This window comes from Charadrius vociferus, unplaced genomic scaffold (genome assembly GCF_000708025.1).
Source record: "Charadrius vociferus isolate BGI_N301 unplaced genomic scaffold, ASM70802v2 scaffold16, whole genome shotgun sequence".
Lineage (NCBI taxonomy): Eukaryota > Metazoa > Chordata > Aves > Charadriiformes > Charadriidae > Charadrius > Charadrius vociferus.
The window spans coordinates 1,569,234-1,592,249 of record NW_009649167.1 but is presented as its reverse complement, the minus strand read 5'-3'; the positions used below and the strand labels follow the sequence as shown (position 1 = coordinate 1,592,249).

Below are 23,016 nucleotides of genomic sequence, written 5' to 3'. Positions count from 1 at the left end.
TCAATGAGTGTCCCTTTCAAACAGTAAATCTAAGCCTAAACTCATCGTAATTCGCATCGTGTTTCATTAAATAGCCTCAGTAAATGGCTACAGGATTCTTTTGGGTTTTAGTAATTCACGTGAAATATTTAGATAGAAAGTAATACCATCAATGTGTTGAACTGCAAAAAGAGAAAATGGAAAAGAAAAACAAATAAATTCTCAAATTAACTTTCCTTAAAAATTTAGCTACCCAGTGCTGGTGACAGACAAATCACGTTATGCAGCACTAAATTTTCTCTGTCTTAGTCTGATCCACATTCTGTACCTCTCTCTCCATTTTAAAATCTAAAGGCCTTCCAACCTAATCATTCTGGTCAATCAAGAGGTCAGAGATAAGCCTCCAATACTGCATGTCTTGTGTAACCTATCTGAGCAGCAGCAATCAAATTAGAATCACTTCACATTCTTCTGGGATATGTGAAACCTCTTAAGGCTGAATTAATATTCTTGTTCCTCCCTTCCTCCCCCATAGCAGCAGAAAGCACGAGGATTTTCAAGAAGTGCTCTTCAAAAAGCAGGACAGACTTCAGGCAAATATTTTACAGAAGTACTCTGTGTCAAACAGCAACTTCTCCCAGATGTTTCAGAAGAAATCACAGTAGAAAATGGGGGAAAATTTGTCTGCTATATTACTTATCACCTTGTCCTATAGTTAGATTAATTTAATCTCTGAAAAGTCTCAGTATTTCTTCTCTGAAGGTTATTCATATTCTCCATACCTATGTACATGTTCAGTCCTTTATGAAACGTATGTTGCTGATTACTCAATGTTCTTTCTGATTTCAGGCCCAGATTGCGATTTGAGTCTGTAGCAAGCTATCGGTAGCATGTGCTAACAACACATTTTGAATCCTACTTTAGACAACCTTCTATTAGGCTGACTGCATTAAGACATGATTCATCTGGAATTAAGGAGGAAAGATGTAACTCAGAGGCAGCAGCCATGGAGAAGAAAAACTGGATTCGTAAAATGTGAGGTATACTGAAAGGATATGGAAGGCTCACAGAAATATATAATCTTTAAAACTCATGCAAATGAAACCGTTGTGCTGAATGCTCAGTTATTATGCATTCTTTCAACCATTTGATGGATTCTTTCAACCATTTGATGCCATACATTCACCAAAACATCCAAATCTTAAAGTACATAAAATGATCCTAATCTACGAAACACAAATTGCTTGTTTCTAAATAGAAGAAAGCAAATCATCTCAGGTATGACTTTAGGACAAGGACATGAAGATCATTGATCTTCACTCAGATAAAGCAGGAAGGTGAACATTTACTCCCAGTGAAATTCCCAGTCACTAGTATTTCCTTTGCATTCAGGATAAATTAGGTGAAGCATCTAAAGTGATCTAAAATACTGACAAGAAACAAGGAAAAACTGCAAGAGATTAAAAAGCTAACTATCGTGAAAGATGAATGGTCTTGACTGAACAGAGAAATTGGAAATACTGGAAATCTAATGAGTTTGAAGTATGTGAATACAGTATAAGTGAAAATGTCATGTATTAAATGCCAGAAACATTATTGAATAAAGAAAAAAAAAAAGAAACAATCAGTATGAGCTACAGACTGAGGATGAGCGATGAACCTAATCTTTTATCTACAATGCAAAAAAATAATAAAAAAAAAAATCAAGAGCTAAAAAGCCACAGTCTCGTAAAAGTCAAAACAGCTGTAATAGTGATTTTACAGTGGCCTACTGGGGCAAAAAAAGTAAGACAAAAATCCAATACAATTTTAATCTCTATATCCAGTGAATCATATTAAGTACTAGAGAGATGCTGGTTTCTGCTGATAAAACATACACAAAGTTTCAGTTGAGATCTAGCTATGGTTCCATGCACTGAGTGTTGATCTGCCTGAGGGTAGGAAGGCTCTACAGAGGGATCTGGACAGACTGGATCGATGGGCCGAAGCCAATGGTATGAGATCCAACAAGGCCAAATTCCGGGTCCTGCACTCAGCTCAAAACACTACCATACAGTGCTACAGGCTTGGGGAAGAGTGGCTGGAAAGCTGCTCAGCAGAAAAGGACCTGGGAATGTTGGTTGACAGCCGGCTGAATATGAGCCAGCAGTGTGCCCAGGTGGCCAAGAAGGCCAATAGCATCCTGGCTTGTGATAGAAATAGTGTGGCCAGCAGGACTAGGGAGGTGATTGTCCCACTGTACTCAGCACTGGTGAGGCCGCACCTTGAGTACTGTGTTCGGCTTTGGGCCCCTCACTACAAGAGGGATATCGAGGTGCTGGAGCGTGTCCAGAGGACAGCAACAAAGCTGGCGAGGGGTCTAGAGAACAAGTCTTATGAGGAGGTGTCTGTGGGAACTGGGGTTGTTCAGCCTGGAGAAAAGGAGGCTGAGGGGAGACCTTATCGCTCTCTACAACTACCTGAAAGGAGGTTGTAGCAAGGTGGGGGTCAGTCTCTTCTCCCAATTAACAAGCAATAGGACAAGAGGAAATGGCCTCAAGTTGCACTAGGGGAGATTTAGATTGGATATTAGGGAATTCTTCACTGAAAGGGCTGTTGAGCATTGGAACAGGCTGCCCAGGGAAGTGGCTGAGTCACCATCTCTGGAGGTATTAAAAACGTGTAGACGTGGTGCTGAGGGACAGGGTTTAGTGGCAACTTGGCAGTGCTAGGTTAACAGTTGGACTCAATGCTCTTAAAGATCTCTTCCAACCAAAATGATTCCAGGATTCTATGATTCCAAGAAGAGTTTTGAAAGAGCTACCAGTGTACAGATTGCTGAATGACAGACAAGAGGAATATGATTACAGCTTGATGAAAAAAAAGTGAGGGTTAACAGACCCAAGTTTAGTTGACTTGAACCTGTTAGTAAATTTGGGCTGAAATTGTTCTAAAGGAACTGTTGAGATGGAGGTGCGCTTTCCACCTTGTCCTCCATTTTACTTAGTAAATGAGCGGCTAAGACACTCTCTAGGAATACAGACAACGCAATTTCAACTCCCTTTTCTCTGTAAGAGGATCTGAAACCACACCTCCTTTTCTCTGGAGTGTATTTGAACTGCCGCCTTAGAAAAGATTCTGGACAGAGAAGCTCCCAAGTCTTTCCTTTCATTCTACAATCTCCCCTCCCCAAAGATGAGGAAGACTATTGAGAGTGAAGAGGAACCCAAGATGAATCACTTAATTCCCACATTACTGAATAGCTTTTTCATTCACATGTTCACAGACTACTGTGATACCCAAACTAGCGGGGGACACGATGACTAAGTGCTGACAGCACCTGTAACTGTCCCTTCTTGATTAATGGGAAAGGTGCTCTCTTTTCTCCAATTATTTTTCGTTATTAACTTTATAAAGTAATCTTTTCTGTTGGGAGAAAACAAAACCGTATTTATTCATAACTCATTTTTATTAACTTTTGAGGAAAACCAAATCTGTTTTTCACCAATCATCTTTTGGAGAAACTAAGAACTATAACAGGAAAATAATCTCCTAGACCAGTGTCTATCAATGATCTCCCAAAGGTGGGCAATAATACAACAGATAAATATTAAACCTCTGTAGTTGAACTTTCAGTGCATCTTCTCTCACCGTTTCTGTCTTTTTCCCATTCTGTCAATCAGTTAAAAAAAAAGTTTAGTAAAACACATAGAGTCTCTGAGTAGTCCTTCTAAATATAGCCTACATACATAAACCATAGATTTTTATCTAAACATATTTTTTTAAGACCTTCTTTCTCTGTACTAACTGGCAAGACATGTATCAGCCCTGATTAGATTTCACAAGATGACCACCTTTTCTAGCATATAAATACCTCTAAAACCGCTGTCAAGGACCTTTTTGGGGGCACAAAAAACAAACCAAGACTAAAACACTTCAAAAATGTGTCCTTCAAAATATTTCAAAATATGCTTGTAGAGACTTCATTGAGGATTTAAACTATGCAAACCCATGGTATTCCAATTTATGAAGTGATAATGGATTAAAAGGGAATAAGGTATTTAATAGCAGCAAAAATAACTGATCTTCTCATTTCCAGGAACTCAAGATTTTCTGCTTATGCAAGCATGCTTCCTATTGAAATAATTCTGCTAAATACAGAAAATATATGTAAATTACCTCACTTTGAAAAAATAATAAATGAGATACAATCCCAAAAGTACTCTCAATTTCAATAATAGCACTCCTCTAAAAATTCTCCACTAGAAAAAAAGCAGAGTGGAACAAATGTAAGCTTCAGAATGCAGTACTGGGTAGAATCACAAATAAATTCACAAACGTTAATGGTCTAGGTTGTGTCTAGTGGGACAAATGCAAATTGACAAAAAAACAGAAACAAGAAATCCCCAAACCCTAAAAATCAATAGCAGGGACGGATTTTTGTCAGACAAAAGATGAGAAGGCAAAAAGGAATTATTGGTGAGTTATGCTCCATTAGTTGCAAATCTAGGTGAAATAACCCTTTGTGTTTGCTTCTAAAAATGTCATCCTGGATGCCATTTTCAAGGAATTCAGTCTGACGTTAAAAGACATGTCATAACTTTGAGGATCCAGGCTCCAGTGTCCCAGAAATCTGTTTATACAGCTCATAATGTAATTACAGCTACCTTAAGACAGATGAGGCAGAAGGCAGCCATATATTGAAAACTAATTGAAAAATGCAGTTGTCCAGAAGCACTTGTGGGGAAGAGGTCTCTGAAAAGCTGCTCAAAGCTTCAGAGTTTGAAGCGAAATTTTTGATGTTGTCACTCTCAATCTATTGAAGAGCTGACAGACAATCAAACCCGTCTGGCTGGCTGGCAGCTCATTTTGCTGGCAGGTGGCAAACAATTAGACACACCAATTTGTGCCTCCTGATGACATTAAAGCATGAAACTAAGTTGTATGCAGGGCCTAGTGATTTGTGTGAAAGCATTTCAAAAATAATACTCTTTGCCGTGGCAACTCATTTCAGACTGCCACCTCCCATTATGGCTTTGAGCGGTGAAGACGACAGACTTGAGTTACGTGCGGTGCAAGGCCGCTTCTGTTCAATCCGTCATCAGCGCCCCCCGAGACCTCAATCCCCTCCTTTCATCAATATCACCTCATCATTTACATTCGATAGTACTTGAACTGCTGCATACATTAACTACCACACAAGTCCTGTTTGATAAAACATGTTGGACACGTTTTCTGCTTTTATATTTCATTTATAACTGCACAAATTCTACGGAAGAGCATACCGTAGCCTATTACACAATGACTCCTGTGAACATATTAGCAATATATAATTAAAAGAACATGCAGAGCAAAACACATCATATTAAATGATAAAACAGAATTCTTAATTTCAATTCTATTTACAGGAGTTTGCTTTATATGGCATTTACCTGCATGTAAGAGCAGTGACTATAGTTAAAGAAATATCTTTAAAACAACAAAGATACTGTTATTTTTCTGCTAATAACTTATTACCTCAACTCTTCTTTTACAAGGCACTCAGCCATCAAATGCAAAAATAAAATAAAAAAGTCTAGCCTCACAAGGACTAGGAATATCTTTTGATTAAAGTGAAAAATAAGTTTCTCTAACTTCAATTTACTTATAAATACGGAATCACCCTGTATATTTCATAAAACATGAAACAAATAAAACCTGACAAAACAATACACTCCATTGCTCATGAGTCTCACTAGAGAGACTAAACATGACCAATAGCCACATTGCTCAGTGAAGTACCAAAAGCTGCATAAACTACAGCAACAGAAATATGGTTCACAGGTATAGTGTTAACTTTTAAAAAATATGCAGTCTATATTATTTAATTGTTAGTTTATATCAGTAAACACAATTATATTTACATGAGCAAGGACAGAAAAACAATCATGTCATTTTTTTCAGTTTTTCAAAAGTAAGTGGGATATTATAGGCAACACAAAATATACATAAATACCACAAGCTAAAATTCATGTTGCATCCTCAATATTTTAATTCATTCTAATATTATTTCAATTCAAGCTCTTTTCCCTCCTAACCTTGGTTTCAGCCTCCGTGGAAAGCTACAGGGTCAATATCTCAATCTGCTTCTCCTTTAAAATTAGAAAAAGAAAATCGACAATGTCACCTATCTTTTGCCTCCAAAGATTGGCACAGTGGTCAAGTAAGTACTTTGTAAACATGAGCAAAGTGCAGAGAGAAGTGTTTGCCTGAACAGTGGTCATCATTCAGTAATGCAGCCATGAGGTACAACTAGCCGGTTGAGGTCCTGTTTTAGAGAGATGCTCACAATTCAATAACACTCGTTTAGTTGTAGGTAAGAATTTAACACTCCCTGATCTGCTGGGACCTGCCATTTTTGGTTGTATTAAAAAGCATGACCTACGTCACTCACCAAAATCAGATAGCAGGATGATCTATTGAAGAGAAAAAATATCCCAACAAAATTGATACAAATGGGTCTTTTTTTGCCTAAACTTCAACCATTACCACTACTTTTGCTGAAGAATCAAACAATGCCAAGCGTTAACAGGATAGAACATATGCTACCAAGCTACAAACATAGCTGTACGCTTTGTACAGTAAATCATGGAATCACAACTTGGTCAGCAGGGTAACAGGATAGGGAAAACCCAAATGACTAAACCTTCTTGGCTCATAAGCAAACTTATTAAGTATGAAATGCCTATCAAATTCTGTAAGCTGTAGACATGAAGCACCTCTCAAATAATTCCATAATTCTTTCTTAGGAACTACTGATAATGATGTTCAAAATGTATAAGCAGTCACATTGTTGCAAGAAGAATTTAGTGGAGGTGCTCACACTAAATAGAGGTTATGGCCAACCTACTGCAGCCCGTTAAGAGTTTTTAATGCTTTCTTATAACACCGTGATTTAGAAATTCAGAATAAAATTCATCTCTTCAGTCATCTTGTTGTTAAGTTCCCTCTTACACCATGAGGTGATATGCTCCATTTTAATTTATGTGTTTAGCATTTTGTGAATTAATAATAACCCTCTGAATGAAGTATTTTTCTTAATTGACCAAGGTAGAAATTTAGCTGAATAGGTTCAACTAAAGTAACCTTTTGCTGGTTACAGTTAGGTACTATTAGTTCTACATGCACCACAAATTTCTGTACTGCTTAACATACAGGAATGCATTCTGGAATATGATGGTTCCTCCCAGAGGATTAAGGAAAAATTTCTAACCACATAGGGAAAAAAATATTTTTCACTTCACATTGAAATCACTCTAAAATCAAAACATGCAGATTGGTGAATAAAAAAATATCCTTTTAATGAAACAGCTGCTAAATGATCTTTTCTCTGAAATAGTCTTAAGACCTAAAATATTATGAGAAAGGGATATATTAATTGCTTCTAAAACACATTTCACTTTTCCAATCTCAATCCAATCTTCTTTGTTGCAATAGATGCTATCTGAATTTTTATTGAATTATTTCAGAAAAGTAGCCTCAGTACTAATATATATACACATAGACAAAAAGGCAAGAGCTTTTCTATGGAATTTCTATTGAAAAAATGCTTCTTCATTTTTATTCTATAATTCTCCTGTATCTTCTTGCACTTTACTATTTACATTACACTGAAAACATTGATTGCATATTGTTTTTCTTCAGACTTTAATGAAGTTCTGTAAATGCAGATGGACTGTTCTCATAAATCACAACACAGCCATTTTCTTATTTTGTCTTTCCTTCAGAATTTTAATTCTTGTACCTGCATGATGAACTAATATATTTCTACAGCTTTGCTTAAAATTTTGAGACACGATTTATCGTACCTTTGAGTTGTCTTGATTCCATTTTTTATCTTTAAAACATTTTTATGAATAAACTGCAGGTATCCTGTCATAGTGGAAAATGTAACCACATCAACAGGCATAAGAGTTAGCTCTTTGCAAAGGTTAAGACTGAACCCACAACGGAACAACGTTACCCTTCTTCTCAAAGGATGTTGTCGATTGCACATCTTACTACAACTTGTGTGTTCAGGATAACTGAGGTGGACTGTGCACTTAAATACAACTATATTCATTAGAAGCTTAAAAGCTAAAGCCTAAAAAAGGAAACAAAGGACTCTCTGTGGAAATGTTCAGCAGTTTATTTTTAAACACTAAATTTTGAGCGTATTTGCTTTTTAAGGACCTAAAAGGAAACTGGTTTCCACCATGACCATGCAAACAATTTGCCATGGTCGAAGCATTTCAGTACCAGAAAACAGTGCAATGATGGATCCAATTAAGATTTAAACCTTTAAAAGAATATTCGACTGAATTTCTGCAGTCTGTTCTATATCAGCAGATATTACCCCTCCTCCTCCTCCTCACTAAAATGCTGTTTTAAAGGAAAAAAGATTTTATTGCAAAAATGTTTCTTTACAACAGGCTTGTTTTCCAAGTACCTCGTAGAGTTTTATTCACTGCTGACAGAGAAAAACAAGGTGAATTACTTTTGTCTATACTATACAGTCTGTTTTTGTAACGCAGAAAAGGAGAAGTAATGCAGCTGTTTTTTAATATAGTCTAATACAAACCAATAGAAGAATAACCATGTTAAAAAAAAAAATCCTTCAAATTTCTGAATAACACCAATATAAAATAATGAATCCAGCCATATACCTGTCAAATGAGTGAAACTGCATGGGAAGAATAGCATGAGCTTCTCTCTTCAGTGCAGGATCTGGGTAAGGGATCGGATCCGGACCACATTCTGCAATTTCAACAGGGGCTGCCACAAGACTTTTCAGTATTTCCTTAACATTGATGCCTTTACTTTGGCTGATACTGGATATCGATGATGCGGGTTTCAAGATTTCACTGGGGCTTTCTGTTAAGCTCTCCTGAGATTTCTTCACTTCTGAAGACAAAGTAGACAACAGCTCGCTCATAGCATCAGGGCCTGTGCTGGTCTCCAAGTCTGTCCCATTCAAAATATTGGGCATCTGTTCATCTCCAATTCCAGAATCTGTATGAGGAATAGAGCTTTCCAGCTGAATATCTTCAACTGGTGTCGGCGTTTCTTTATCTTTGATATTTTCTGGAAATACAGTTGGTGTCTCTGCAGTGAAACAGAGATTATGAACAATATTTATAACTTAGTTTGATTTTTTTTCTCCTAAAAATATGATCAAGACAGAAATGTAAGTGTTAGTAAGCCCACAAATCTTAGTATTTTACACCTTAGAATCTCATTCTACATACAAAACATTTTGCTTTCAACAGCTGTTTGGCATATATAAAGGTTTGGAAGATGGAATCCAAAGTTGCATTATGCAAGCTCAGTGACATTTAGAAATTACAGCCCACTACTCACACAGTAATCAAACAGTAGAACACTGCCAGCAAAAACAACATTAAAAATTATAACCTATCAACTGCATATCTGTATGATCTGGGAGACTAGAGGAAGAGAAAAATGCAATCATTTATGCTTTAGGATTACTGTAAAATTTAGTCTTTTGATTGCTGTCAGTAAATATTAAGCTTGCATTCAAAAGAAAACTGCTAGACCTTTTGTTTGCTTTATCTTTTGTTTAAAATTTGTTATACACATTTTTACATACATATCATTACATTGAATACAAATTTATTTATACGTGAATGAAAAAAAGAAGTGTTCTTGTTCATTCTTTAGATAACTCCTCCTTCCCCACAAAAGGTAAAATTCTGTATTTTTTTCTGGAAAATGTTAAGAACAAAATAAACCCAGCTTTATAGACATGAGCAAGTGAAATCTGTTGAGTTTGGAACATTTCCAGTTTGGAATGGACTCTACAACATCTTGTAACCGAGAAAAGTGTTTACCTCTATTAATTACTTCAGTGAAACAGACACTACAACTTCATTAAATAAGAATAATTTGCTATGCCTAGTGGAAAGTTAGCTAGAGTTGTGAATAACTTCCATATTCATCTTTTTGGTTATCTTTTTTAGAGCAACAGACCGTGGCTATTTTTAATGACAAAAAGCTTGCACTCAAACTGATTTTTTAATTTATTTTCAAACTACTTTATTTTAATCAGAACACTTGTCTTGATTATAAAATTTAGCTGGCCTGTGTATGAATTAGAAACACTTTCTTTTTCTTTAATGGTTCTGATATAGCAGTTCAGATGGCATAGAAAATATTTTACAATGTACTTAGATGAAGCTCTGCCTTTCTGCTTATTCCAAACAAAATGTCCTTCAACAATATAACTTCAATAACAATCACATAACTTATTACCGATTGTTTGATACAGTCAGGTGTAAAATACCTATATATTTATCACATTGGCATAAGTGTGTGTACGCATGTGCAGACAAAAATCTCTATATGAGATTATTTATGTGTTTGAACTAACAGTAGTGTAAAACTCTTCATGTGTACGTGTACTAACAGATATAGATAGAACAGAAGACACTTTTTAAAATATAGAGCAGAATAACCCATTACAAGGAGTATCGTTTGCTCCTTTAACAGCCATAAATGCTGAAGCCACTTCCTTCTTCTTTTTCTCCTAAGTGCCTTAAACACATCTTATCAAATAGATATGAGCCCTGCTTTGTCACGCAGGAAGTAGAAACTGGATTTATGAGCTGCATAAAATGCACTTAGCATCTGCTGGGTCAGGAAGTAAAAAAACCCACCGTATCTACTTAGTACTGCGTATATTTGGCACAGAAGGACATCTGATCCACAGAATGATCCTAATGAATTTTCTGCTTGCTTGTCTCTTCAAACCTCATCCACACAAAGACAACACTTCTCAATTGAAGGGAAGAGTAGGACTGGACTGCTACTCAAGCAGATTGTTGCCCTTGTAACGTATGGTAAGCAAAATAGCATAAGGTTCCATTATTATGTAAATGAAAAGAGGACAATAAAAAAGAAGATGGTCCACTACACGGTGAAGTTAGAGTACACGGAACCTCGATTTTCATTATGGTCAACAAGGCTGAACACAAAACTAAAGACATGGAAATGTGGTTGTGGAAATTCAAATACCCTAACTAAACCAGAAGAAAGATTTTAATGTATTAAAATCATGGGAATGAACTGACTCGGAGCCAATTTTGGAAGAAACAGTCTAGGAAATTACTCGTCTAGTAGCAAGTACTTTTGCCAAACAGGTAAGTGGAGATAGCAACATACAACTGGAGAATACCAACACATGGTTTTTCTTTTCGAGAAAGAGGAAAAAGGGATCTGAACAACTACAAGTCTTCAGCTTAGACAACTACAAGCCAGTAAGCAAGATTTCAGGATTTATTTTGGAGTAAAGAATAGTAATGGAATGGAACAAGACAGATTACAAAATGGCTTTGCTAAAAGAGCTTTTTAAATACTTATTGCTCAAAGAAAATAAGGGCCAATGTAGTAAAATTCCGTAGAGATGGTAATTTACTCAGGAGAACCTGGAAAATAATAGAAGGTGGGAAAAGAAACTGGCTAAGAAGGAGACATCAAATAGTTTCAAAACAAAAAACATCAGACTGAGGAAAACTACCATAGGAGTTATCTCTTATAAAATATTAATACAGATCTCAAATGAAAAAGTAAAAACATTCTGGTGAAATTTGCTGATGACAAAGTCAGAAGGTACAATTGATGCACAGAAGGATGATTATAGGAAGGAATTATGACAGACCTGTATATTAGATTTAATAGTGAAAAGCTATGCATCCAGTGACTAATACAGAGATTCCCATTATAATTGTCATTCATCAGCTGGAAATGTCTGAAGAGAAGGACCTGGATACATCAGTGACTGGGTGACTATTCAGTTACCAATACAACACTGCTATGGAAAAGGCACTGTGATTCCAAACTTTTCTGAAGAAATAGCTCCTGTAAGAGTTAAGTATTAACGCATTACCGAAGGCATTCGTAGGCTTCATTATGGCATACTGTGTACACTGTTGTATTTGAGGAAGATGGAAGCGCCACTACAGAGATCCACAGTGATCGACTGTTGCAGAAAAAAAGAGTGTGGCCGATCTAGACTGGCCAAACTAGTACTGAGAGGGTATACAACAGCTATTATACATGTATTTTCAGGATGCAAACTCCAGAAAAAGGATTTAAGTTAAATGGACGAACTGGCATGAGAAAAACTGAGTGCAAACTCACCAGGAATACACTTAGATTGAGAAGTGACAGTCATCACTATGGAATTAAAGTTCTGAAATAGCCTTCCAGGTAGAATAGGAAACTAAAAAATCAAAACTAATTTCAAGACTCTATAAATAGGACTGTACTTAATTACTCATCAGGCGCCTTATAATCCTTTGTTTCCAAATGAAAATAAAATGCCTAAAGGATTGCGCCATTTGAAGTTAAAAATCGAACAAAAATTAAATTTGTGTGCACAGAATTTAGATATGACATAATATACAATACATAATACTAATTAAAGTTATTTAGTAAAAAAATATCAAGAGAAGTTATTCTATATATGGATACTTGACATCCACAGACACCAGACTTGTATCTTTACTTTTTTCACTGTGTCTCCAGCACCTAATATGAATACGCTGCACTTAGTCAATTAAACTGTCTGATTTATCACTATGAATAACAATCTCTAAAAGCTACCTAAATCCAATGCATTAACTCTAATTTTTAAAATATCAGGCAAGCTAAATGAATAAGAGTTTAAAAGGTTCAATTTACTTTTTGTAAATCAAAGGAAAATAAAGTCAGAACAAATAAAACTGCTTAATAACTGCCTCTCAAATAAGAATACTAGCAAATTAGTATTGGGGAAATTCAGATTAATATGTCTGAAAAGATGTATTATAAGACCTTCTGGATCAGTATTATTATTAGCACTATTTTAGGTAAATTATAAACTCCTGAGCATGGGTCATGAAACCCAACCAATTTTAGTTACAACACTGCATACCCACAAGTTTTATTCTATGTTTATTCATACCGTGTCATAGTACTTCTGTTGCCTTCAGAATTCAGAAATAAAGAATACTGTTTTATAATGTTATTTCGAAAAATCTTAAACCGGTACCGTGTATGCTTTTAGAAAAATCCTAAATACTCAAAAGCAACTTAGCAAAATGATAAACATGAACAGAAGCAAAAATATAACTGATTGCATCTGTCTGTTATAACATTGTGACAGTAAGCCTGTAAATTTTCAGCAAACCTCATCAGTTTTCTGCAGCACAAGGCCATGTCAGTAGACAAAGCAGGAACATTGCTAGATCTAGTGATCTTAACCCTGTCAGAAATAGGCAGTTGGAAGCCAGATGCCTCCTTCTTACTGTTTTTCATTGTAACTAATGAGTTCATCTACCACATTATGGGAAAAATATGGGCTTAAGTTAACTAAATGACATATTGTATATCTGGTGACCTCATCCGTCACGCTCCTTCCCTAAAATATCTTGTTTGCTTGTGATTTATGAAGTGTATTGTAATTGTTTTAACCTACTGAGTTACCTAAATAGCACTTGCACTACTTCCATATGCCTAAAAAATACACACACCCCCATGTTTATTAACTTAATAATGAGACCTTTCATATCTGTGGTAAATTCATACAATTTTGCCATTATAAAAAAATGACAACACAAAATATTCTTCTTTTAATCTTTATTTACTTTAAAAAATGGAAAAACTGTGGGTATGTTCCTATGGTCCTTTTTCTTTTTCATTTCATTAACCCTCCCCATTAGATAAAAATCAGCTGAAAATTTTCAAAAGTAAAGAAGTATGACAATTATTCTTTTTAACTGCTTACAATATGGCTGAGAACTTATTTGAAAGTCATACTATCCCAAATCATCGTCAAATTTCTGCTGTAAACAATATAGCAACACCTGGCAACAGAAGGTTTGGGACAATGTTGATAGAGGAGTTGCTGCCACCTTTCAGTCTGCATGTGCACCAGAGAATTTAAGAGTTGTTTTCTATATAGCTATCTTAAGGCATTGATAATAACCCTATTAGCTGCCTTTTATGTAGTATTCTACAAACTTTCAGGGACAGTACACTACAAGCTGAAAATACTTTCAAACCAACCGGGCAGTGATATTGTAGCTTCCTCCATAGGTGGCAGAGCCAACTAACCAATTCTTAAGCTCTAAGCTATAAAGAGAGAGTCCTAGCAACACCAATATACTGGTTTTCACATATGAGAAGCAGTACAATTAAACTGAGATGAGAAACTAAGTGTGGGGACAGAATCAGAGAGTAATAAGGGTTTGATTTAAAAGCACATTGAAAGGAGGGACCACGCACGGAGTTGCAATGGAAATGTCCTCACAGGCTGAAGCACAACAGCAGGAAGAATCACCTTAAATGAAACATTAAGATGCCAAGCTCCTCCATATCTAGTCAGGACCTTTTCTCCTATTGGCATTTCTATTTTTGTGTGGAAGTTATAAAAAGACCAGCGTACAAATTCCCTGTAGAGTGATCGTGGTCATGGCCCAACCATGTAACGCGCGCTCATACTGGCAGCCTGGCCAATATTACTCTTCATGTAATAACTATGCATTAATAGGCAAATCTGGTTGTGCCCCACTAATGGAGTTCATGGGGATCCGTTATTTCTGAGGCAAGGCTATCTGAGCAACGCTGACTTTTATTTCACCGAACTCATTTGCTGTTCTAAACATTTTTAAACTAGTTTCCTTGTTAATTGAATCATAAAGAAGTGAGGGAAAAGAGCCTGGCTTAGGGTTACTGTTTGTCAGTCTTGCACTATCAGGCTTTCATTGAGGAAAATGCTTGATAAATGCAACCTGCATCTGTTATTTAGCCAGACCATTTACCCAGGTTTCTCAAATTCCTGCCAGACCAAAAGCTGGCCCTTTGCTTCTGCAAGGATAGCAATGCAACAGCGCAGATTCAGTTGTCTGTCTAACAGAGGACCGTTAATCGTGTACATGAAGAAGTGGAAATAGAGTGCATGGCACCGCAGCATCTGGCTGGGAAGAGTGAAAGCCACAAGTAGGGATACGCCAGGGCTCTGACACGAATGGCTGAGGAGCACAGCAGGAGGAACACAGCTGAAAACTGGGGGACTGGGGAAGGTCAGATATGAAAGACTCTAGGGTTGGCAATTGGAAGGGCACATATCTTGAGACAGGAGATTTAAGACAGAGAGTTTGGAATCTCCTTTTAACCAGAGTGGATTTGTGAGGAGAAAGGACATAGCTCTGGACCAGGAAAAATAGAGAGGCTCTGAAATGGGAGAGAAATGGAGCAGGAGAGACAGGGTTGGGAAATCAAGGTTGGGAAGTGATTGAAGAGGACAGAGTCATCATCAGCCCTTTTTCACAGCTGAACACCTGTAACTGCATGTCTTCTCTTTTGGATCACTAGAAACTCCTTCTATTTGCTCAAATTCCTCAAAAGTCTTATCTGTTTCTTTCCCCACAATCATGTCTGGACTCAAGCAGACAGACAGGGCAGCTCCTTCTACCTTGACCAAAGAAAGGGTATTAAAAGAGCCATTTATGACAGATATAACTCTTGATTTGTTTAGGCAATGTCTTTAATCAATGTCTTAATTCCTCCTTACTAATAAAACCTCTTTCACTCAGTGCTTGATAGATAAGGCATCTGTACATCAGTCTGATTGATTACCCGGTTGCCAAACAAAATGCCAGCAATACTAAACCAATTCATTACCAAGGCATTAACCAAAAAAGACTTAGAATAAATTTAAGAAAATGAAAAGTTGTATTAAAGAAATGTCAACTTCAGAGTATAAAAACATTTGAAACAAAAAACAAATACAAATTAGGAACAATATGGTAATGTATTTTTTTCTTGGTGAATTGCCCTAGTTTTGTCAGTTTATTTTTTTTTTACTTAGTTTTCATTTTCATCATGTGTAAACTCAAAAACACATAATGAAAAAATAGATTAGTTGGCAGTGTTCTATAATACCTGTATTTCTGACCTCTGCTGAGAAAGCCGATGTTTTTGTGATTAGACATTTCTTGCAAAAGAAATAAAAAAAAAGGTCATCTAGTTTTATAGCATCCAGCAACAGAAGTTAACAGTAAAGCATATCGTATGTTCCATATATATGATTAAACTTATACTAAAAATGTGCAAACCTCTCTCCTGATGCCTTAAATAGTTGGTGAAGGGCAATAAATATTAGATCAAGATGTTCTTATTACTATATCATGATCTTCAAATGCATGTCCTCTCAGAGGCAGTTGGAATAAGCAGCATATATTTCATCAGGAAAGCAGTATGATAATTTTGAGCAGCCGGCAGAAATTCAGTAGAATTTGAATTTTATGATTCTCATGGTTATCATCCATGTCCCTTATAACATTTCCCTCAGTTTCTTGAAAACATATGTACAAGTAAATTTTGAGGTAGATGTAGCCATAAATGTTGTCAGGACTTTGTGGAGGCAAAAGATACTGTGACAGGCAGTGTAAATTAGGCCTTTAGTCCATTTTGCATAGTTGGACTGCTACCCTTATGCAAAATATTTAGTTTAAAAATAGGTGGGAAATCTCTATGCTACAAGATTAGGAATACAAACAACAGGGTAGCAATGTACAATACCCCAAAGTACTGTATACCTATGACATCAGAAAAATGCTTTATTTGTCTTCAAAGAAAAAGCTGTTTCTGCAACTTTTTAATATAGTTTGTTCTGTCAAGAAAAAAAATCAATAGCTTCCAATCCATCCACAGCACATACCTTTAAGAAATCTGTTCATTTATAGCGCTTTGGGGAAAAATACAGACAGTGATATCAAGGGAGTTGAGAAGCCAATCCATTTTTGATAAAATGTTGTGATAAGCTACATATTGATTTTCTTTGCACAATATGTTATAAGGTGAATTGCACTGTTGTGATGCTTTCATTTCCAAAACACCTCTGAATAAAGTAAGTGGAAACATTGGTTTTCAACTGAAAATATCTTGCCATTATTTGGTTAATGTTAATTGTGTTCTCAGTAATTAACAGGCTGCCAGCTGAAGTGTAAAAAAAAAAATAAGATTATTCACACTTTTCCACTGCTGGAGGTGTGGAAAGCGCTGTTGAAAGAAACAGAAGTTCAATAAACCTTCAAGGTAAGCAAGGATAGCTTCAGTAATGACCACAATTGAGAAAATTCATCTTAAGTGATCTTGACTATCATAGCTAAAACGACTTCAAATTCTGTAATTTGAAGAGGTTAGTTGGTTTTACATGATAAGGCTTTTTAGCTTCTATTAACAGAAGATACCATGCTCCTCTATTTCTCCTGTGTCTTATTCCCATGACCAGATACTTCTGCTCTCAAAATATGTACTGATTACCCTCTACCTGGTAAGAGAAAGGGCTGCTCTCAATTTTTCAGTCTCAACTTCCCCACCTTCCAGACATAACAGAGATATTTTTATAGCAATTCTGGGAAAACATCCCTACCTTACCAGAGAAATCAACTGAGAACAAAACATTCTATTCTAAGCTACTCCAATTGCTGCCATTGCAGAAATACAGATTTCAGCATTTTATGCTCAGTTCACAAGGGTAGTTCTTGCTGACCAAAAGTAAAGACCACTAATGATGTCTTGACGAACACAATTTTATCTTAAAATGGCTGTGGGAACTGGCAAGCTCCACTGCTCAGGTGCACTTTCAGAACGTGCCATGAAGTCAGAGCCTTGTAAGAGTCTTGATAACACTTCTACAAAGACCTGAACCTCCTCTGATGTTAAAATTAATGTCATGTGTTTGCCTGCAAAATAAAACAGAAAATTGTTTGCCTTCCATGGGAAGTAGCTTTGCTTAGTGGGACTATCTTCATCCTTCTGAATTTGAAAGCAAGCTTTTCAAAGGACTTGAAATCATTCCTCATCACCAGGAGCAGAGATGAAGCTTTAGTGCTGCTTCTCTACTAAATACAACACAGCTAGGATTTCTCACACACGATCTTTGGGGAACATGCAGCTAAAGATGAAAGCCAAAGACTTTTATAAAGGGGTTTGTGAGTACATCCGACCACAAGGAATAGTCTTCTTCAAGGATCTCAAGGACTCAGCAGGCAAAAAAGGAGACTGGAATACTTCTAGGACAAAAAAGAACAAACCTGAAAATTCCCTCAACCATACAATGAAACAAATGAGTGTTGAAACATACCTTAAAATGGAGAAAGGTGGAGATTAGTTGCATTGCACACTGTTAGACAGGTAGAGAAGAAATAAGGCGCTATTGGAGGGACAATGATATGCGTTGCTCAGATTAATTAGATGCCAGGTACAGAGGGAACACGCCTGCCAGTCATTACATTGAAGGCATTATGGAATTGTTTAGATGGATATCTAGTTCCTACTTTCAAACCATATATGTGTAGCACTCATAAAGAAGGGTATGTATCTGTGAACATATATGTAATAAATTGTAGCTGTCTATGGGATGGGGATATTACTAAGGCACATGTCATTAGACTGGATTAAGTGCCTGAGATTAAAGAATTTAATGACAGCTTTTGTCATACAGCAAGTTTTGTGTGTGGAGTTCAGTTAAGCCTAGCCAAAGGAGCCAGGATTAATCTCACCAAGGCAGAGGTCTACAATGACATCTATAGTGCATGGAAAAAGATAGGGATTTCTAGTGCCCAATTTATTTCTCTTTTAAGTAGATCTCTAAAGCAGGCCAGGTGAATTGTACCCTAAATATGCCCTAATGTCTCTCCACCTATTATAGAGGGAGACTAGGATGATGAGCTCAGACGTTGATTCACTACTGGTATTTTCCAGAAAGTACAACTCTCGTATGACTGATGATTAGAGATAAAAACTGAAAATCTAGTACAGAGTTTTTAGTCATACTGCAATACCCTCAGTGACAGAGACAGTAAGAATGATAAAGAATGTTTCTATCATCTTCGACTAGTCAGGTGAAAACAACTCTCCCCTTCCAGCAAAAACATTTTTAATGCTATGCCCATCTTTACTACGCCTCCATATTTTAATTATGTTGAAGAACATCACAGTCAGTTGAAGAAATCTGACGAACCAAAAGGTCTGTAAGGCCAGGCAACTTTTTAGACCACTTGATAGGTTCCTGCATTTAAATAATTCTTGGTTAAAAGTCTCCATTTTGAAATCTTGACAAAGGCAGAGAAACTGAGCCATATGACATCCCAAAAGTCTAACTCATTCTAATTCTTTTGTACTGTGAACAGAAAGAAGTAAGTCTGGCAACATCTAGTTTTGTAGGACTGTGCTTCTCAGACATCCTTCAGATGCAAGAGAATAGTTCTGATCTCCTATTTTCCTTGAGACTGTGATAATAAATGACTCCAAAGAGTCATTTATATGACCTAAATTGAAAAGAGAGGGACCTTTCTTTTCATTTCACAAGTTCTGCTTTGTCTAAGCACAGACTATTTTAGAAGTACTGCAGGACCCTTTGAAGTTTCCAGGAACTAATAGGAGAAACCCAAGGACTTGTGAAAAATTTATGAGAAGGAGTAAATCTACAGGTAGAGACACATTTTTCTTATCCCCGTGGATCAGTTTAGAAAGAAAAATAAATGTAGAAGTATAGAACATTATAAAGAAATAAACATATTTATTGTTAAATGGTAGTCATGGACACCATTGGTTTATTTTTTTGCTTCCTGGGTTTGTCCTTTCTCCTTTAAGCACCATGAGATAACATACAGCTTGTGAACAATATTTGATTAACAGTAAAAGAAATATTATTTTACCACGTACTTATTTTACCACCTACAAACATTTGCAAGTAAAGGTAGAATATGTTTCCCTGCAAAGCGTATTTTAAAGTCTTTTATTTCAACACTACATTTTATTTGTATATAAGACCCTCAATAAACTAGGCGAAGGCCAACATTTTATATGATGAGAACTTTAAAATTTCATATCAAGTATAATGATGTTGAAAATTCTTGTAACCTGCACTCGACACCGGCTATAGTTACTCATAAGAAGCATACACCAACCACATACTCTAATGTGCCTGAGACAAGTAGGTTCTCACACAGCCTTAAATATATTTTATCTAAAGATATTGCCCCATATAAAGAAAAAAAAAGGAACATCACTAAGAACAAAATCAGCATCCTAAATACCAATAATACAACTACTCCTACCTTAGCCTTCCCCTGACAAGTTACCTGGTCAGACTAGCAGATTCCATCTACTAAAAATAGATTTCTTTCAAGCAGACAGTCCACCTCCCTAAATTCATAGAGATGTCTTGCAAAAAAGTCATGTACAGTTCTAACAATAATGATGCAATTTTTGTATTGAAATGGACTGACAAAGAACAAATCCTTTACATTCATTTAGTGTCATGTGGAAAGAATAGAATACAGAAACTTTACTTCCATGTAACAACTGACTTTTTATCCATTTTTTAATAAATAGGATTTTGCTTTAAAAATATGTCTTTGCTTTTAAATGCTACATTAAACCACTCCATCATATGTTAAAATACCTTAAAATTTAAAATAATATTCAAATATCACATGGTTGCTGCCAACATCCGAAAGAACGTCAGATCACTAAAAGCAAAGCAATTGGCTTAGCCACTGGAACAAAAGATTCTTGCAATGACAAAATAGGTTTTGACTTTTAGCCTTTTCTGACAGTGTTGGCAATTTTTTTTTCATTTCACTTCCTGCTAATGTTGTTCAAAAACTGAGGAACTGGGAATCAGAATATAAAAAGCAGAATCATTTTTCTTCTCGAACGGGTGAAGCAGTTCAGTATAAGAGGCTGAGACCTCACAGAGTTAAAACCTTGAAGGATGTAATGACATCAACAAATGAAATAGCTAGAGATAACATTTCCTTTGTTGAATAATTTGTTTCTAAAGCCAAAACACTTTTCTTTTGTATCCTGCTCACCCTTTTACTGTAGCTCTATTGAACTATTTTAAAAACAAAACTGTATTTTGCTTGAACTCAAGGTAAAACAAGTACTATAGACAATAGTATAGAAGACACAATTCTTAAAAAATGCTTTATCCGAAATATTTTGTTGCGTTTGTATAGCTGCCTGCATTTATTCTTAAACTTTTTTTCTGCTTTTGTTATATATATTTTATTCATGTACTATATATGGATAAGAAGAAAAACTATTTGTTTTTCCCCTCCTTTTGCTACCCATTATATCAAATGTCAAGCTTTGCACAAATAGCAATATAATCTCATTTATGTTGCATAATTTACACTATTTCTGTTCTTTATAAATAGGATGCCATTTTAAATCTCTTAGGCTTTTTATAAATCAATATTTTTATTCATTGAGATTTTTCAAAATTATACCAAGAACATTTTCATCAGACAAAATTTTTTAATTTTTTTACATTTCTGTATTCGCAGCACAGTGCATGCAAATAAACAGGGAAATGTACATGCAAACTTGGCTAAAGTTACATTCAGGTAAGCCTCTCTTTTTCAAGTAATAACATCTGAAAAACATATTCCCTACGTTATATAGTATCTATTAAAACAAAACAAACAAACAAACAAAACAAATCAGGCCCAAAACATATAATAGTTGCTCTGGTCACAAAAGCAGTTTCATTCAAGAAAAGCACAGCACATTAACTAACAAGCATAAAATAATTCACAATACATACAATATCAGAGGTTTACATACCATCAAGAGGGCAAGAAAAAAAGCGAGAAAGGAAGGCAAAAGAACAAGAAAAGATCTGGGGAAAGGGAATACTACAAAAGTACTACATACTTTATGTGGTATGCAATATCTTTAAAATAGGCCTGATTTTATTTTTATGGACCTAATATTGTAGCAGAATAACCACAAACCAAAAGCATTTAAAATTGTCTTCATCCACTCCCTCCTCCTGACTGCTTTTATTTTATTTTATTGTATTTCATAATAAGTAAAGTTAATAAATGGTAGTAAAAGTGGGAAGGAGATTTCCTAGAGAAATGTAGGCAGGAAGTTAAAAGTTTTAAAGGTATCATCAGGTCTGATCTCCATGTAACCTGAGGCGTATACTTATTTATCAACAATTACATCACAGTTAGTTCTTGAATTACATTACATTAAATAAGAACACCCAAACAGGTTAGGAGATGATGTTCATATTACCTTTGTAAAATGAGTGGGTAAAGCTCTGCTCAGGAATTAACTTGGCAAGGAATCCATGGTTCAAACTTGGGTGAGGGATAGATGGTATGACCACAACTGTGGAGAAAATCATGGAATCAAATGTGAGCCAGCTAGTATTCATGTGTGGCCTGGTCCACTGTGGATCCATGACAGATATCCTATCTCATTGAAACATGCAAATATGGTATTATCAACAAAAAAATGCATTTCTAAAGGAAGAAAACAAGTTCTGTATCAAGAGATAGGAAACAGCATACCTATTATTTGGGCACTTCAAGAGCAACATTCATGGGGAAAAAGAGACACAGATAGATATAGATATATACACGCGCACACAGGCAAGACAATCACGGATGAAATAGTTCACTGAAACTAGCAGCTTCTTAGTGCAGAACCATAACATATAACCAGGAAGGCACAAAAAAATTATGATTTCTCATAATTGACTATGTTCATGTAGTATATTTAAAATGGAAAGCCTACAAGCACACAGACTTTAAAAATTATGTCTAAGTAGTAATTTATAACATCATGACAAATCAGAAAATAGTGAGTAAATGTGACACAAACTAGAAGATAAATTCTATGAAGAATGAAAATTAGCAACTCCATAAATGAAGAAAGTAATTCAAAATCAATACAAGAAGAAAAACATACGTAAAGAGCTTCATGGACAAATCCAGCTACTGTTTTCAGTTCTTTTAACACAGAAGGTACAGTTATAATCAATCCAATCGGACTTGAAAAAACCTACTGAACTGACAGTGTAAAATATTTCAAACAAAGCGGGGTAGAGTGTGGATCCCTAATTTCTGATGGGTTCTGACAGCTAACAGACTCCCTCCCTCTCAGGCTGAAGAACACATGCTAGTAAAAACCACTACTACTAATAAAAATCACAAACACTTCAGTCAA

General features: G+C 35.8%; 1 protein-coding gene across 1 annotated transcript in view; it reads right to left on the bottom strand.

The window, feature by feature from the left end:
• NBEA (neurobeachin) overlaps positions 1–23,016 on the bottom strand; it is a 515,614-nt gene that overhangs the window by 310,469 nt on the left and 182,129 nt on the right. Inside the window, exons 30-31 of the mRNA XM_009888422.1 lie at positions 22,081–22,176; positions 8,643–9,081 (exon numbers count right to left, since the gene is read on the bottom strand). Of these exons, the coding sequence (XP_009886724.1) occupies positions 8,643–9,081; positions 22,081–22,176 (535 nt within the window). The remainder of the gene's footprint in view (positions 1–8,642; positions 9,082–22,080; positions 22,177–23,016) is intronic.